This window comes from Acanthopagrus latus, chromosome 19 (assembly GCF_904848185.1).
Source record: "Acanthopagrus latus isolate v.2019 chromosome 19, fAcaLat1.1, whole genome shotgun sequence".
Lineage (NCBI taxonomy): Eukaryota > Metazoa > Chordata > Actinopteri > Spariformes > Sparidae > Acanthopagrus > Acanthopagrus latus.
In genome coordinates, this window is record NC_051057.1 from 9,991,910 (window position 1) to 10,008,504 (window position 16,595).

The following is a 16,595-nucleotide window of genomic DNA, read 5'->3' on the forward strand; positions in this document are numbered from 1 at the left end:
TTCATCCGATCGACATCATACTTGACTGGTGCGTAGCCATGGACCAAAGGATGTGCACCGTTGTATTTGGTGTACTTTGGACTAGTGACACGTTGGATGTTAACGATTTTGGCTGGACGACGAACCAAGCTCTGTGCAGACGCGGGTTTGGCTTCATAGCTCTGGCTTCATGGCTCTGCAGGCTGAAGCTGGCCTCACATGTGATGTCATGGGAAAGTAGATGTAAACAAAAATGGAGATTTGTCGTATGCTGTAAACACTTGGTCCAGTGACTCGTTGCAGTTAAAAACAAAAACAAAATGAACAGAAATGAGTCTGGATGAGTGGGGAGGGAGGGGTCAACACAGGTTTTTTATTCTTCAGACTGAACTAGAGGTGAGTTTTTCAAGTTTCTGTCAACAGTAGAATGCTAGTTAACGTTAGCCTCTCGGGTAAGAATGTTTACCGTTGTTTGTTGGCTGCTCTTGGATGCCTCTCACATTGGTATGTTGTGGTTCGACTCGGAAGTCACCGATCATCCAGATTTTTAATCATAAATATCAAATATGTTTGATATTAGCGGGTTGAGTCTGTGAGCGGTTCAGGAGGTTTGAGAATGGATCTGTAAACTCCTAACACTGCCAGATAACCTGTGTTGAATAGCATGTTCTTAACAGGAGCTGCATTAGCATTTACTGAACACATTTTCATCAAAGTCTCCGCCGAGAGAGTGAATGGGTATTTCCCAAAATGTCGACCTATAAACACCTGAACTGGAGGTCGGAGATGATGATGAAACCCAAAGCCGGAATGCTTACTCCATTTTAATTATTAGAGGCCACAATGGACATGGTTTTGAATGAAATGTCCTGAGTAAACAAATGTTCTTAGCTCAATGGCGATCCTCTAAAGCTACCAGCCATTCAAGAAATCTTATTTGATGAGTTATAATCCGACTCTCCGGTTGACTGGCCAACCAAATCCCTCATGCAAAAATGTGTTTTGGCCTCCGCGCACACCTTGGAATAGTTTGGAAGTGTACATGAGGTAGCCGTTTCACTGCCATGCAACATGTGGCGTTTTTATGGAGCGCCCGACTTAGCACGAGAGGGGATTAAAACATGGAAATGGCAGGTCCCTCGGTGCGCTATAAACTAGGGTGGAAACATTTCAAATGCAGATGCACCTGGGATCAACAAACAACACAGGGACTTCCCAGGCTCTCGTTACACACTCAGCTACTACAACTACCACCACAGTCCTCCACAATGAAGAACAGGTTGTTGTTTCTCTCTATAAACTTTTTTTTTAGGGGGAGGCAGTGAGAAAACAGTGAAAACACGCTGCCAGTAGATGTGTAATACACTGAGTGATTAATGCCGGACAAATACTCAGTGTTCTAAAGAGATCTATCCATTCATCAATTCGGGCGAGGCGTGCAGGGAGGAGTGCTGCGGAGGCTGAGTATGGGCCTCCGGAGAGTTGCATCAGTATTTAAATGGATTTCACTTCTCTGACCTTGCCTCATAACTGCAGGACATTGTCACCAGAGAGATAGAGACTGAGAGAGAGAACGAGGGAAAGGGTGCAGAGAGAAAGATGGAGAAAATGAGAGGCGGAGAGAGCGAGATGAAGACAGAATTAACGGGAGGACGTGAGAAGGAGAGAGGAAATAATTACGAGCCAGGGAGACTAACTATGTGTAACGTGTGTGTGCGTAGAGAGCAATTAAGTGGGTGATGGACAAAGAAAAAAGAAAGCAAGACAAAAATAAAGGTTTTCTGTGCCACGACATGACCTGAAGTGACACCCGGCTCTCAAAATCACTCTCTTTTTTCACTCTGTCAGGATGATGTGGGCCTCTCAAAGCTGCTGTTGATACGTGATGTGTATCTCTATAACTTCCTAAAATCAGATTTGTTTTTTTCTTTTGAATAATAGCATTTTTTGATTGTTATTATTATTTGTTACATCAATAAAATGCTACTTTAACGCTCCTGTTTCTTCAAATGTAGATAAAAACAACAGTTCATAGCAACTTCCATCACAAGATCAACCCTTGAAGCAAAAGGTATCAACAGCAGTATTTCTGATGGGGAAATAAAACACAGTTGGGCTACAGTTCTATGCATTTTTTTTTAAATGCCAGTCATCCCTTATATGTGTATGCCTCTGAACAAATACTGTGTAAGACAAAAGCAAACTGTTAACTGTGGTGTCGGTGGGATTATCAATCTAGCGTGCTCTGGTTCTAAACTGGTGATGGCTACAATAGGTGCTGATGTCATCATGCTCCAAAATACACAAATGTTTCACGGTGAATCAAATGTTGATTACATCAACATGTACAACCTGTCAGTTGTATTATTAGAGCTGCCCGTCAGTGGTGTTTTCCTAAAAGTTCATGTTTATTTGCGCAGGGTGCTGTGCATTAGTGGATGTTTGTGCTGCGGTGCATTAGCTTACATGTATCTGCATGTTAAAATGTGACTTTTGAAGTCTTGTGGAGTTGTTTGTTGACTTTTGCCATCTTTTTCAGATGTTTGTGTCAGAGTGGGGAACGAGTGATTACAGATTAAAAAAGAAGAGCGTGAGGGAAGTGTCACCTCTGGCCTAGCTCTCTTTCGCCCTCTCACCACACACACACACACACACACACACACACACACACACACACACACACACACACACACACACACACACACTCTCATGCACAAATCACACGCAATCACTCATAGCTTTCACATATAGTTCCTGTCATTTTTCCTGTATCCGAGCCCCCCCTCCCCTTCCTCTCTCTTACATGTCTGTGGGAAACACGTTCATTTGACCCAGACCACCAATGGGACTGCAGTCAGCTCTGACTGACACCCACATCACTGCAGATTAGCCAATCATATTGCAACACTAGCCTGTCAGGGAACTGACAGCTCCGATTTCCATAAAGGAAGCGGCACGTTGATTGTGTATGTGTGTGTCTGTGAGATCCGAAGTGACCCAGGGCGCGTCTGGCCACAGAAAACCCTAACATGTGCACTCGGGCCGAGGTAGCCAGGGGCCTCTCTTTCACACACGCATGCACGCACTTGCGCGTGCACGCACGCAAACACATTCCTGCCCCCTCAGCACAGGAAAGAGCCCTGGAAAGCACTAGAGACCCAGGGGTGAACAGCACTGCCATCTCCACCCACCTCTCCTACCAGCATTACATCAGAATTGATTGACCCTTGCACCGAGTTGTGATTCGGAGCTGCAGTATGCAGGGGATTGACAGCCTGGAACTAGCTGTTATTTCAGGTGGTTTTCTCTCTTTCTCTGTCTGTAACTGCAGGCCGATCTCTCTTTCCCTTCTCCTCTAGCGGAGGAATGACTCGGCAGGGTGCATGTTATGAATGTTTTACGCTGTGTAATTAGTCGCATAGGCTGATGCAGATGGGCAGCCCTGAACAATATAACTGTACTCTTTAGTGCTAATCTTACACTTGAGCATGTATACACAGTCAAACAGATGGAGGGCACAGGAAGATAGAGAGACAGAGGCACACAGTGAGTGAGTGCTCTGATAGGCTCGGTTGGGGGAAACGGGCGGAGAGGATTGTTGGTCCCCAACGAGGCGAGCTAACTGGGGGAAATTAGGTCAGTGTGTTCCCTCTGACTCCACAACAAGAACAGGCTGTGCAAGTGTGTGTGCGTGCGCGTGTGTGTGGGTGCGCGCACGTGTGTTTTGCCGGTGCACCTACAGTGCCATGCTGCAGCACCACAATAACACACTGTGCAGGTCTGCGCGCGTTTCGTGTGCGCTGCCTGCCACACGTTAGCATTTTAATACAGCCGATAATTATTTCCAGCACAGTTTCTTCTGCGGCTTTAATCCAGACACAACAACGCCCTAAATGCCGAAACTGTATTTATTTTGACTCATCGCTCATCTAATTGAAACAAAAAACTAGGATGTAACTAATCATAACATCATCAACCAGTGACAAAATAGTTCTGGATGTGAAAAAAAGGGGAAAAAAAAGGATAAAGGTTAAGTGACATTTATCCCCAAATGGCGACACAGTCTTTCAGAATAAAAGCTTCGGGGACAGATGGAGTCGGTTCCGCAGTCATTCGGCCTCCGGAGGATGTGGATGCTCTTCTGTTCTACCTCCCACCCAGCTTTGTCTTCACTCTCTCTCTCTCTCTCGTTTTCTTCGTGTCTCCTGATCAGGACAAGTCACACATACTATAATTGATATGAGATTTAGGGGGTATATTTCAGTGTAATTAGAATCTTGATAATTGGACTAATTAGATCTAATTGCTATGTGAGAATGACTTTGATTAAAACAGGTTTCTCTCCTCAAAACCAGAGTAAGAAGAAAAAAATAGTTGGGTGACATTGATGAGACACAATACTAAAGCTAATTGGCAATAATCACCTGTGCATGAAAATCAAAAAAAAATCTGAGTTTGCGTTTGCTGAAAAACAATGACTGGCATTTCTTTACTGCTGTTTGGAAGAGTTCTTTTCAATATAAAATGTGCTGAGGTCTGTGAGGCTTAGACGCAAGCTAGCAACAGTATCACAGCTTTGAACACACTTAGTGTAAAGTACTGCTAAAGTGCCCTCCGAGGTGTAAAATTAATTCAGTCTGAGCATGTTTACCTTTTTTCTCGAAGTTGTTGCCGCACCATCCGAAAGCATTAAATTGGCCCTATCGAATTACAACAGCCGTATTGAATCAGGTGCTTTGATTTTGCTCAGTGCTATTCTGTGAGAAAAAAAAAGGTGGTTGAGATTACACTTGTAGACATCAAATAAGCTGGAAGGTCGGCAAGAGTCTTTCATGCATGTTCAAACAGATAGCAGCAGCACAGGAACTCAGGGAAAAAAAAAGTAGAAGAAGAAGCAGAAGAAGAAGAAGAAGAAGGGGAAGAAGAATCATTCCCGGCTTGTTTTCATAGTCTTTTTCATTTGCCCAGAATTGACTTCCAGTTGTCAATACTTGCAGTAAGAGGTGCGCTGTGTTGTCTTTGAAATTGTAATTTATGGTTTACGGTTATTATGATTCCATATATGTAGGCCATTATCTTTTTTCAAGGGCTTTTGAGATTATCAAACACAACTATAAATATATATATATATATATATATATATATATATATATATATATATATGTATATTTTAAATCTAACTAACAACTAAGTGATTGAACTCTGAAAAAGCAGAGAGAAGATCCTGACACAGAAACTGTAAATATGAAAACAATTTACGCATAAAATCATATATTATGGAGACCTAAACAGCTCCCAGAAAATGTATTTTTTAATATTTTGTGCCAACTTTTATAGATGCATACATATAAATAGCGTGTTGCCATACTGTACATGTAACACTACAGTGTCTTTGGACAGGTGAGTCCATACAGTTAGACTTGGAAGTCACACCTGCGGCCATACCCTGCAGTATCCACACATGAGATTTACTCTTGTTATCACTATATGTGCTGTACATACACGGAGACCCTCTAAGACAACGACAGTGCTTCATTCCGATACATCGCTTTGCATTTATTCTCCTTGGTGTATAAAACACCCCTGCCTGCGACACCGTGGGAATGAATGCATGGTGTTCAAGATCTTTTCTGAAAGATTCTCAGACCACCCTAACCGAATCTCCCCGCGTCTAAGTGTTTTGCTCAATATTGCATGAGCATCTGATTTGCACATTTGTGCCGGGACGCCCTATAAAAATCTCAATGAGCTCAGTCTCTTGTGGCTCAATAGATGGCAGTAATATCCCTCAATCACTCCAGTGTGAATCCTCAGCCCCACATAAGACATCCGCGCGCACACACGCTGTACTGTACACAGAAGAAGAAGCGGCGTGCACACGACACGTGCACGAACGCATACAAAAACACACACGCGCGCGCACATGCATGGATGGAAACAGATGCCAGAAGAGATGGAGATGACATCATTACGGCAAATAAAATGTAGAAAAAAAAAATAATAATGAAAAGATCAGTAAACAATCCGTTTCGTCTGTGTCAGTCCTCAGGTGATGTGGAGGAGCCCAGAGTAAGTCAAACAGCACAGTGGGAGAGATGGGTGAGGGTACGACTCTGAGGCTGCGGCGTCTTTAACTTCATTGTGAAAGCCAACACTGGCACCGTATCTCTCTAATGCTCTGATTAGGCGAGGGCAGGAAAAAGCAGCCTTCAGCTCGGAGACACTGTAATGTGTGTGCTTGTAAAGATGAAATCAATAGCAGCAGCACCTTCACAGGGCATCAGGGAACCGCCGGGGCTCAGACTCAATACAATCCGTACCTACAACTGACAGAAAACGTCTCATCTCACCGAACCCGGCGACTGCTCAGAGGTAAAAAAGGAAAGAAAAAAAAAAGCGGCACTATGAATAATCGTGAAAACCATTTAATTGTGTCCCTTTGTGTGCATCCTGCCTGGGCTCTAGTGTTTCGTTTTGTGCTCGCTCTCCCTCAAGATAGTCCCTGTGTCGTCATTTGTTGGCAGGATACGCTGGTAATCATTTGAATTCCCCCAGTATGTTCAGAAGATGTCAGGGAGTAGTCTCTGATCTTGTTTAATATGTGACCAGCAGCTATAAATTACCAACTCCCAGAAATGAGGAAACATGGGTACTTTTAAATCTCCAGGGAGAGCTCTCTCTTTCTGCCTCGCTCTCACACGCGCGCACACACACACACACACACACACACACACACACACACGGGCTCCCTCTCCCCTTCTCTCTCTCTCTCCCCCCCAGTGTAGTAGTGTGTGTGGTAATCCCCTCCCCTTAATTTAGTTGACGTTCAAATAAAAACAAATACCTGTGACTTTTTTTGTTGAAACAAGCAATTTTGCTCTCAGCCTATTTTCGATGCTCCACGGGCGCACAGTGCTGCTGCACCTTGTTGCGTTCGCCACATTTGGCCGAGGTGTTTAAAAATTCTCTGCTTCCTGCTTTGTTTTTATTTCATACATCCCTGTTTTCTCATTAAAATCAAATGCTATGAGCCACGGTGAGGAGGAAAAAACATTTTTTCCAAACCTTTTTTTTTAATTTATTCATTTTTGTATTTTGTTGTGCAGAGGAGGAAAAAAAAACAATAAACCACATAGTGACATAATGGGTAGAGGCTGAGCAATGTGTGGTTTGGCTACTTAACATAATGTTGTTACAAATCAAATTAGTTTGAATACAACTTGTTATTTTATCTCAAAACTGTGGACCAAAAAGTGAAAATGTAATTTGTAATTCCCTTTTTTTTTTTGTTGCATAATTTTGGACATTTAAGAACAAATTAAAGCTGTGCCATGTGGTTTTGGACAAGAAAATTCAGAAACTCAGAAGAGTAATATTTACAATATTAATAAGGTAATAATATAAAGTCCGAAATATTTATGATTTGCATAACTGAATAAGAAAAACAAGGTCCCCCGAACACTGAGGCTAAATAGCTGGCAGTTTTGGGCAAATACAAACCAAGTCAAACAGTATGACACTGTGTTGTCCTGTAAGGTCGGTTTGCATTTTTATTTATTTAGTGTGTTTAAAGATAAAAATCAATCAATGAAAAAAAAAAAACATACTGCACCTTTAGGAAAAAAAAAAAAATATGTGGAAACAAGTTGTGTTTTAATGGAGGCACGTAGGGGACGCTGGTGTTTTTAAGTATGAAATGGGGAGAGGAATTTTCCCTGTCTCTCACAAAGTTCTCACGCAGTACAACGTTCTCTTTTTCCAGGATAGATGAGGCCACAAGCCTCTGAAAATTGCTTTCCCCGTGACTTGTTTATGTTGACAAATTATAATTGCGCCACACAAGATTAAAGCTACAGCCGATGCAGCTCCATTAAGTTTGGATTTCCCTGGAAATACATGTGACTACTGTATCTATATCTGTACAGGAGGTGTTCTAGGCACATTTTGTTGTCAGCGTCTGTCTGCTTGATGCCTTGCACATCACTGAAACCGGTTGTCACCCACGGTTTTCCTTTTTTTTTTTTTTTTTTTTTCCCCAGCCCGTTTGAATTTCGCAAGACTCAAGGCAGGATAATGAGTGGTGAGACTTACTGTAGGGAGAATGTATACTCCTCCATCTCCTCCGCGGAGAGGTTCTCCATTGAAGGCTGCATCTTCTGTTTGTCTGCCTGCCGAGGCGGTGCGCTGCTGCCGCTCATGCTGGGGCCGCAGCTATTTGTCTTCTTGATTGGCTTCTTCTGTGAGGAGCAGGAATCGGGGAGAACACATGCGGATGTCATTTGTAATCAAAGCAGGAAACAGGCCTCTGAATTTATCTTGGGGGATGCACACGGTGACAGTGACAGTGTGCGTGGCACTTTGGAGCCTCTCCTATATCTCAAACCGCGCCTCAATTGACACGAGACAAGAATGACGGCAAAATCGCATACGGCACGCCATCATTCAAGTTGAGTTCATTTGGGAAACATGCATACGGTGACGGTGGTGTTAAATATGTGATATTTGAGCAGCTGGCACTGTTTTTTTCCACACAAGTCGTTTACTGTCATCGTCATAAACACAGTCAAATGGAGTTAGGAAGTGGGGTTTTAAATATTTCACCAAGGTACTTGGGAGCAGATATTATTTGTTAAGCCGCCAACATGTTAACGGCTTGCTTTCCCTGGCCCTGTCAGCCCTGCCTGTGTTGCCCTTGGGTGGGCTTAGTGCCTTTCTGCTTGAAGTTGTGAAATACTCACTGATGTATGTTAATGAGATCCACAGTTTGGAATAAGCAACCTCTCTCTTTTCTTCCGCCCCTGTCTCTCATTTCATTTTTTTTTTTTTTCATCTTTTGCTCCCCTCCATCTCCCTCTCTCTGTCTCTCCCTCTGAGATAAACTAGGCCCAGGAAGTAGTAAATGGGCAGGGCCCCATAAAAGCTCCATCCGTTTTCATAGGGCAATCTTTGCCAATGCAAGCTTGGATTCCAGAGTGATGATCACAATAAAAAGGTGGAAAGGAACGGGAAAGAAAGCAGAGAGAGAAAAAAAAAAATGCAGGAGATATATAAACCGCAATGTTCTCCGGTGTCTCCCCACAATAAATTTAATGCAATACCTTAAGAGCGGATTCCGTATATAGCTGGATTCCTGCCCTGTGGGCAAAGTGGTCGCCTGGAGAAAATTCATTTTAATTAGGCCTGCACTGCAGGTTGAAGGGTTGAAATCTGATCCCTGGCGCTCCCAGGCTGGGGCAGGTTGGAGATCACTCCACTTAATCATTAGACAACTGGGTTCCACACTACGACATTTGACAGAGTTAGCAAGGTTTAAAGATAGGGCCAAGAGGAGGTGGGGGGGGGAAGAAACATGGTCTACAGAGGCTGCAGAGAAATAAAACTTCATATCAACAAACTAATTTATTTAACCGGTCATCGCTGATTAATGGTGGTCCAAAGAGCCTCTTGTACATCGGGAGAAGGAGGTTGGTAAGAATAAAAGGGGGTAGACAAGAGAGGCGTGGAGGGGAGGATGTGTATATGTGTGTGACAGACGGAGGCTCGCACATAGGCTTCTAACTACCTCAACAATAACATCACAACAACAAAAGGCCGCAGCGCAGGCACAATGGCAGGGGCGGACCGGGAGGCAGCAATGCCAGATCAGCACACAGAGTAATTTTGCAATTACCACTTCAAAGTATGGCAGGTAACATGCAGGCTTTGATTAATTTAGCTTAAGTCCTCTGTAGCACAGGAAGAGGCGTGTTTAGAGCGGCTTGAAGAAGAGAAAAAAAAGGGAGGCCTGGCTGGCTTTGCTGATTTCACAGAATTTGAGCTGCTTTGGCTTGTCAAGCAGATCAAAACTGGCTTTGAAGGCTGAAAAATACCTGTTAGTGTGAAATGTATTTTGACAAATCTCAGATAATAAGCCGAGGAGGTGTGTGTAGGGGCGCAGAGAGAGGGGCGGGAAAGGGAAAGGGGGGAAAAGAGGAGAGAGGGTGCTCATTTCAAGGGTGGGAACACTTTCCCTTAAATCACAGTGTTACCTTGTAGTGGATCCCACCCTCTGCTTTCTCCCTGCATGGATCACTCTTGTCTCCTGTGTTTCCAGAAATGGCTCCCGAGGAGGAATTCTTCCCTGCATCCCGAAAAAAAAAAAAAAAAGAGAGAAGTGATTTGCAGCAAGTGTGAAAAAGAAAGAAAAAGGCTCGTGTTTGTTTTCTTTTTGCAAACCACATCTGGCAATCATAGTGAGGATCAGGGGTGGCGGAGGAATATTTATACTAGAAATCCAAATGATTGCGAGTTCTTAAAAGTCCTGATGAACTATCCAAAAAAAGAAATATATTATAAACATTTTAACAGACCGCAATAAAAGTGAAAAGGTTAACATTTAGCAATGCGGATTTAATTTTAAATTTAGCGAAGATGCGAAAAAAACAAAAAAACAAAACTGGAGGCTTGTGATGACGAAGAGTAACTTTTTGGAAAATCCGCTGTTTGCCTTGTATCAATGAAATGCTCTTTGCATTCCAACACACACTACAAGTGTTGCTTTCGTCTTGTTTTTCTACTCCTAGGCAGGTAGCGGATGTGCTTTTGGTCTGCTGTCTGGAGACCTGCAAAAAAAGCAACAAAGGCTGATTCTCCCCTGCACAGAGAGAAGCAGGAGTGTTAACTTCTGGAGCTCCCACTGCACAGTCATCTCTGTCTCCCACAGTCTCAGAGCTGAACCTTCCCAGCCTCCACGCTCTAATGTATGCAATTAGAAGTGATGAAAAATCGAAAAAGAAATTAAGTTTGGTTGTAATACATTTCCCCATTCTTCTCTTCTTTGGAAAATTACTTTTGAAGTATTTTTTCATCCTAACCCTCTTTTTTTCCCCCCTTTCTCTCTCTATCTGTCTCACTCTTCTTTTTTTTTTTCCTTTTTTTTGCTGTAATTTAAATGGTAAGCCGCCAGATGTGTGTCTCATGCTTGAAGAGTCGGAGATCTGCATTATTTAGCATATTAACATTCACAGAATTTAAAAAAGGGTTCCTGCATTGCCTGGAGGTTGTAATTAAGTAAACCTTAGCTTGATACATGTAAAAATCTCACTATGTGAAACTTTTTTCCCCCCGTGGAACCAGTCACATCTATATAATACATATGGAAACCTCTGCGATGATATAATTTTTCTCTTGCTGCAGGATTAAATATATCAGTAATAATAACTTAAATGCAGGCAACGCATCAGAAATCCTTCTGACAGCTTAAATGTACTTAAATGGCAGGAGGAGTCTGCTCACTGCTATTTTTGAGGTGGTCTGAAATCAGATTTCATCCTAACGCAGATGTAGTTTTTAATTACCACAGCTTTGCTGGTAAGCATTTGGAGCGCCTACAGTTACAAGGTAATAAGGTTATATTTGTTCTGTTCTAGGGATAAAATAGGGATTCATTATTTTTCCACGTTTTCATGACATTACATAACTATATATACAATTTTTTGTCAGCTTTAAGAGTCAAATAATCTCACATCAGGCAAGTCTTTACGCCTGAACCTTTACACTCCTAAAATGTATTTAAATGACAAATGAAGAAATGACTGCCAAAACTAAAATGTCAAAGATGGAAAAGTGCTTATAAAGTGAATTTGTACCAAGAAGGGCACATTCAGAAATATTTTATTTGCCAAAATACACAAAATACAAGAACATTTTGCAGTTTTTCAGACTGTATATTTAGCCAGAAAGACAACACATTCTGCATGTCTAACTTTTTATTAAAAATCAACAATTTTTTATCGAGTCGCAGTGCATTGTTTTAATAGTTTATCGCTCAAATACAGAGTAAAAGTGCACTCGAGCAATAATTACATTTCAGTGAAGTGCGTACGTGTGTGTTGCTGTGCAGACAGAGCAAAGCAGCCCATGGCCAGCTGCTTTTATGCACACACACACACACACACACACACACACACACACACAGTTCAATCCAGACAGCGACCACAGACTTAGACCACCATGGATCAGGATGCTTTCTCAGACTACACACACACAAATGCACACACTCATTACGCCAGGCCCCGCTTGCTAATGCGCAGACGCCGTGGAACCAGAATGAGCGCGGAGGCAGCATCGACAGCTTCGACATCATCGACAGCTGAGGGCTACGTCTGTGAACTTGGAGCGCTGGAGCTGCCACAACTCCAGCCTCTCCGGGCACTCAAGGCCAACAACAAACTCCTTGTTATCCCGCTGCGCTCTGAGCTGTGTTAAGACCAGCGCATACACACACACGCACACACACTCATCCGGTGCATACGCTGCATTGACGCACCCACACACAGAAAGGCGTATAAACAAAGATATTAATATGTAGACACTTGCATACATGCTCAAACATTTTCAAGCGGAGAAATAGCAATGAGTGTACCTCACCAACACATAACTCATCACACTCCTTTTCTGTCTTGCTCACACACAAAAACCAAGGAAAAAAGAGAAAAGCCTGAAGGCCATAACACTGTCGAGACCCCATCAGTGTGTTACCGTCGAGATGCAACCAGGCTGAGATGGCGGCTCTGGCTCACCTAGGCCCCTAATTGCCTGATGACTGGTCCAAAGTTACAGAGGGATCGAAGGTCAGTGACTCACGGATTACCCCTGAGTCCATGTCGGGGTTTGTGTTAAGGTTGCTACGATACTGTGAGGAGCCGTTGTCGCTACACACAAGAGTTTATCTTGTTGTAATCCATCACATTTCAGTCACAGCAGCAGACACTTGTATGTGCATATCAGTGTGTTGTTCAAAGACTTTTTCACTCTGTCTTAATCGTGATCGCAAAGGCTGCAGTTGTGTTATCACACACAGACTGGGGGATTCTCGGTGCATTTCGGAGGCAAGGCGCTGTCACCTTTGGGTGTGTTTGTCCCATACGCTCTGTATCCGTCCCACATGTGCAGTCCTCTGGGCTTGTTTTTTTTTTTTTTTTTTTGCACACCCACTGTGAGCACTTACATGAGTATCTCCACAAACAGGCTTCAAAAGGTTGAACCCATTCATTTGGAATCCGGACATTGTTGAATTAATCGGCGAGATGCACAGTGCGACTGATTGAGAGGGTATGATGTAACATTGTGGTTTTTCAAACTCCGATGACTGGGACCGGCCTGGAGCGGAGCACATCCTGAAAGTGCGGGGCAGCGGTCCAAAGAAGGCATTAGATGAGAAATCCTCGAAATCACCATTGGTGCTCAAGGGGATGGATGTTACGATGCATTTGTAAAAGAAAAGGGAAAGAAAAAAAAAAAAAACGGCAGAGAAATGAAGCAGTGATACAGTTGTGGCAGAATCATCTGTGTGCATAGTGATCCACTAAAGGCGATCATGAAACAAGACACTAATCTAATTAGTCATTTGGGTTCAAACAAACCCAACGTAACTGGATCATTCAGCTAATGTGAAAGGTCACTTAACCCAGTCTGCCTCCAGCTAATCTCTACGTTAAAAAGCCAAATACACTTCGTTATGCTTGGACGAGTCAGCTGAGGTAAATTAGAATTATCATCATCCAATAGCAAGCGAATCTGAAACACAAAAACCATCCATGCCCCGCACAATGGCACTTACTGTAATCTTGTGATTTCTCGATCAAAACTTGTCAGAGTTATTATCTCGGATTGGGATGTCAGGTTTTGTTCTGTAATAGACACCTCACCGCACACTGTGATTTTTCTACGGGGATTAATTAACTTAAGGCCTCAGGAATACAAACTTCCAGTCTCACTGTCAAGCTCTGCTGTGTGTGTACGTTACCGCCGTGACAAGAGGTCTCTGTATACTTGTCCTGATTCCGAGACAAATGGGTAATGAGGAAAATCCAGGCGCCACATGCGCAGAAAAAGCGATCTGCACACATCAGAAACAGAGAGGCATGAAATGGGACGGAAACGTCTGAAACCCCCAGACTTGACAGAGGACTGCGGAACAGGGGGATAATTTGTTCTTCTTCTCTGCGCTGAATTGGATTTCCATTTTTTTGGCTAGGTTAAAGTTGTCCGTCCAATCGCTCCCCGCAACCTTGACATAATCTCCCCCATCTGAGCGCCATAATTCGCTCCAGAGGTAATGCAAAATGAACGGTTCTGTATGCAAATGCAGCGCAAACGTCAGGTTGGCTTAGGTAGCGCCGGATGAGGTGCTGTGCCGGACATTTTTTCGATCCGCAATTTCACTTACGGATCGGGTTCACTTCGCAAGCAACCTCCTCACCTGGCCGCAAGAGTGTGTGTGTGTGTGTGTGTGTGTGCCGGAGTACGCAGCCGTGTGTGTTGAAGGGACCTGGTACCTTTTGCCTTGCGTGGCAGAACATAAATCTCCCATAGTGAGTGCCCCCCTCCCTCCCTTCCTCCCTGCCTAGCTCTCTCTCCCCTCCCTGGAAAGGCAGTCAGTTCGTTGGGGACACTTCCCTTGTGGGCGTTAGGATCTCTGTGGGGGGTCACAGGTCAGTCGGCGGAGGAAGCGACAAGCTGTGAAATGTAAAAGACCAATTTCTTCCACATGTTTCAGTGCTGGGAGAACACTGCCAAGCTGTCAGCCGGCATCACGTTTAAAATGGGCCAGGGTGCTACCCAGCAGACCTGTCACAACTCATTTGTAATTAAAAAGCCTGTGTGATGTTTAAAGCAGAGCACCCCAGAAACTTTTGAGGACTGTTAAATAAAGATGAGCTGTGCGTGCAAAAAAAAAAAAAAAAAAAAGAGAAGGAAAAAAAAGGGGGATGTATTAATAACAAAGAAGCTAGCCAGTCGCCTTTGTAGTAGATCAATACCAAATGAGCCTGTATGTGATTCCTGGCAGTTGCTGGGATGCTGGATGACTTCGAACTAGGTGGGAAACAAGAATAGCATGTTTTTAAAATGAGGAAGTGTATCCTAATTGCTATTAACAGAAGTCATTAGCCAGCCCCAGATGTGGTCGAAGTCGCGGTAGGACTTGGCCTGGACCACCACATAAGCAGGGGCAACCGCGGCGGAACGGCTGACGGACACAATTCAGGATCGGAGCGTATACACTCCGGCAAACACTGAAAGAAAAGCAAAGGCGCTCCAATCCATCACAGGACTAAAACATGGAATCATAATCATATTCACACCTGGGAATGTGTAGTCTCAAATCAACCTGACCTGCATGTCTTCAGACTGTAGGAGGAAACCAGATCACCTGAAGGAAAATTGCACGAATGCGGGGGGGGAACATGTAACCTCCACACAGAAAGACCATTCTTTCTGTAAAGCAGCGTTCACCCCTGAGTCACTATGCAGTAGCTGCAATAGTTTGTTCGCTATCTCAAATCCTTTAATGCTGTATCCCAGTGCCTCTACAAAAAAGTAAAGGAACAATGAAGGAAATTCAGATTACATTTAAACCTTGAGTATTCAAGTATTGTTTGAAATAATAATCAGAAATCTATATTTTTCGGGGACTGTTGTGCTTGGGAGGAGGTTTCCTAATGTACATGTACAACACATGCTGTCTAATAGGCATCATTGAGTTTGCCATTATCTGTATCTGTTCACCCAGCTACATTTTCTGGACCCCATATAACTACTTTTAATGGTCGGTGCTTAAACCAGAAATGTTTAATTTAAGCCTGAAATTGATATGCGTTGATCAGAAGCTGCTATATTAATCATTCATTAGAAAACTCTTTTCACAACAGCATAAAAATGGAGCTTCAGCTCAATGTTTTGGATCACAAGAGAAAGAGAACTGTTTACAGAATATGTTTGTACAGCCCATTTTCACTACAGTGTATCGAATACAGCAGCCTGGTCAGTGGCCCTACTATTCTAGGTTTAATGCTATAGGTACCCTGTAGAGTCACTTTTTGAAGTGACCTTCTATTGCAGCAGTATAAATAGCCAGAAAGGTCCAAGTCATAGTGTGGCAGGGGCAGTTGGGTGGTGCTTTAACACGGCATTCCCCCTGGTTGCCAGGGTGCAAGTCCTGTTTGTAGCCAAGAGCCAAGTGTGATTTGCATTATGTGAGTGACATAACATACATATGATGTTTTCCTAAACCTAACAAAGTAGTCTTTGTGCTTAAACCTAACCAAAACACAACAGCACGTAAATAATCAATAAAAAATCATAATCAACCAACCAAAGATTTGTGCTTCAGATCAATGTTTTTAAAGAGTAAGAGAAGCATTTACAGAATAAATACATACACTACACTTGTGACACAATGGAACTATGATTTGTCCCTAACCCTTACCAAGTAATTCTGGAACCAAAGCCTGACCAAGTCGTTTTTGGGCCTTAACCTAACCAAATCACAATATAAGGTCATAATATGTGATACAATGTCAACTGTTTGTCAGCATGCTTTATTTTGAAAGTATAACTGGGCATTGTATATAGTGTATTGTCGCAACCTAGACCGCATATTTTAAGGGTACTAACGATTAGAGGGTTGAGAATGAGTTGGTTTTCAACTTCAGTCGGCTATCCAATGAGGATTTGTCATTCATCACAAGTAAGGATTAAACAAATCAACATTATCTATATCACAACCTTATGTTATAACACAACCTTCAAAGTCTACGAAAAGATTAAAAGTTTGTATAGTACTTTAAATCCAG

At 43.0% G+C, this 16,595-nt stretch overlaps 1 protein-coding gene across 1 annotated transcript in view; it reads right to left on the reverse strand.

Annotated features, from left to right (window-relative positions):
- Positions 1-16,595, reverse strand: part of ofcc1 (orofacial cleft 1 candidate 1) — a 96,386-nt gene that overhangs the window by 40,331 nt on the left and 39,460 nt on the right. Inside the window, exons 17-18 of the mRNA XM_037080177.1 lie at positions 10,008-10,099; positions 8,071-8,216 (exon numbers count right to left, since the gene is read on the reverse strand). Coding sequence (XP_036936072.1) covers positions 8,071-8,216; positions 10,008-10,099 — 238 coding nt within the window. The remainder of the gene's footprint in view (positions 1-8,070; positions 8,217-10,007; positions 10,100-16,595) is intronic.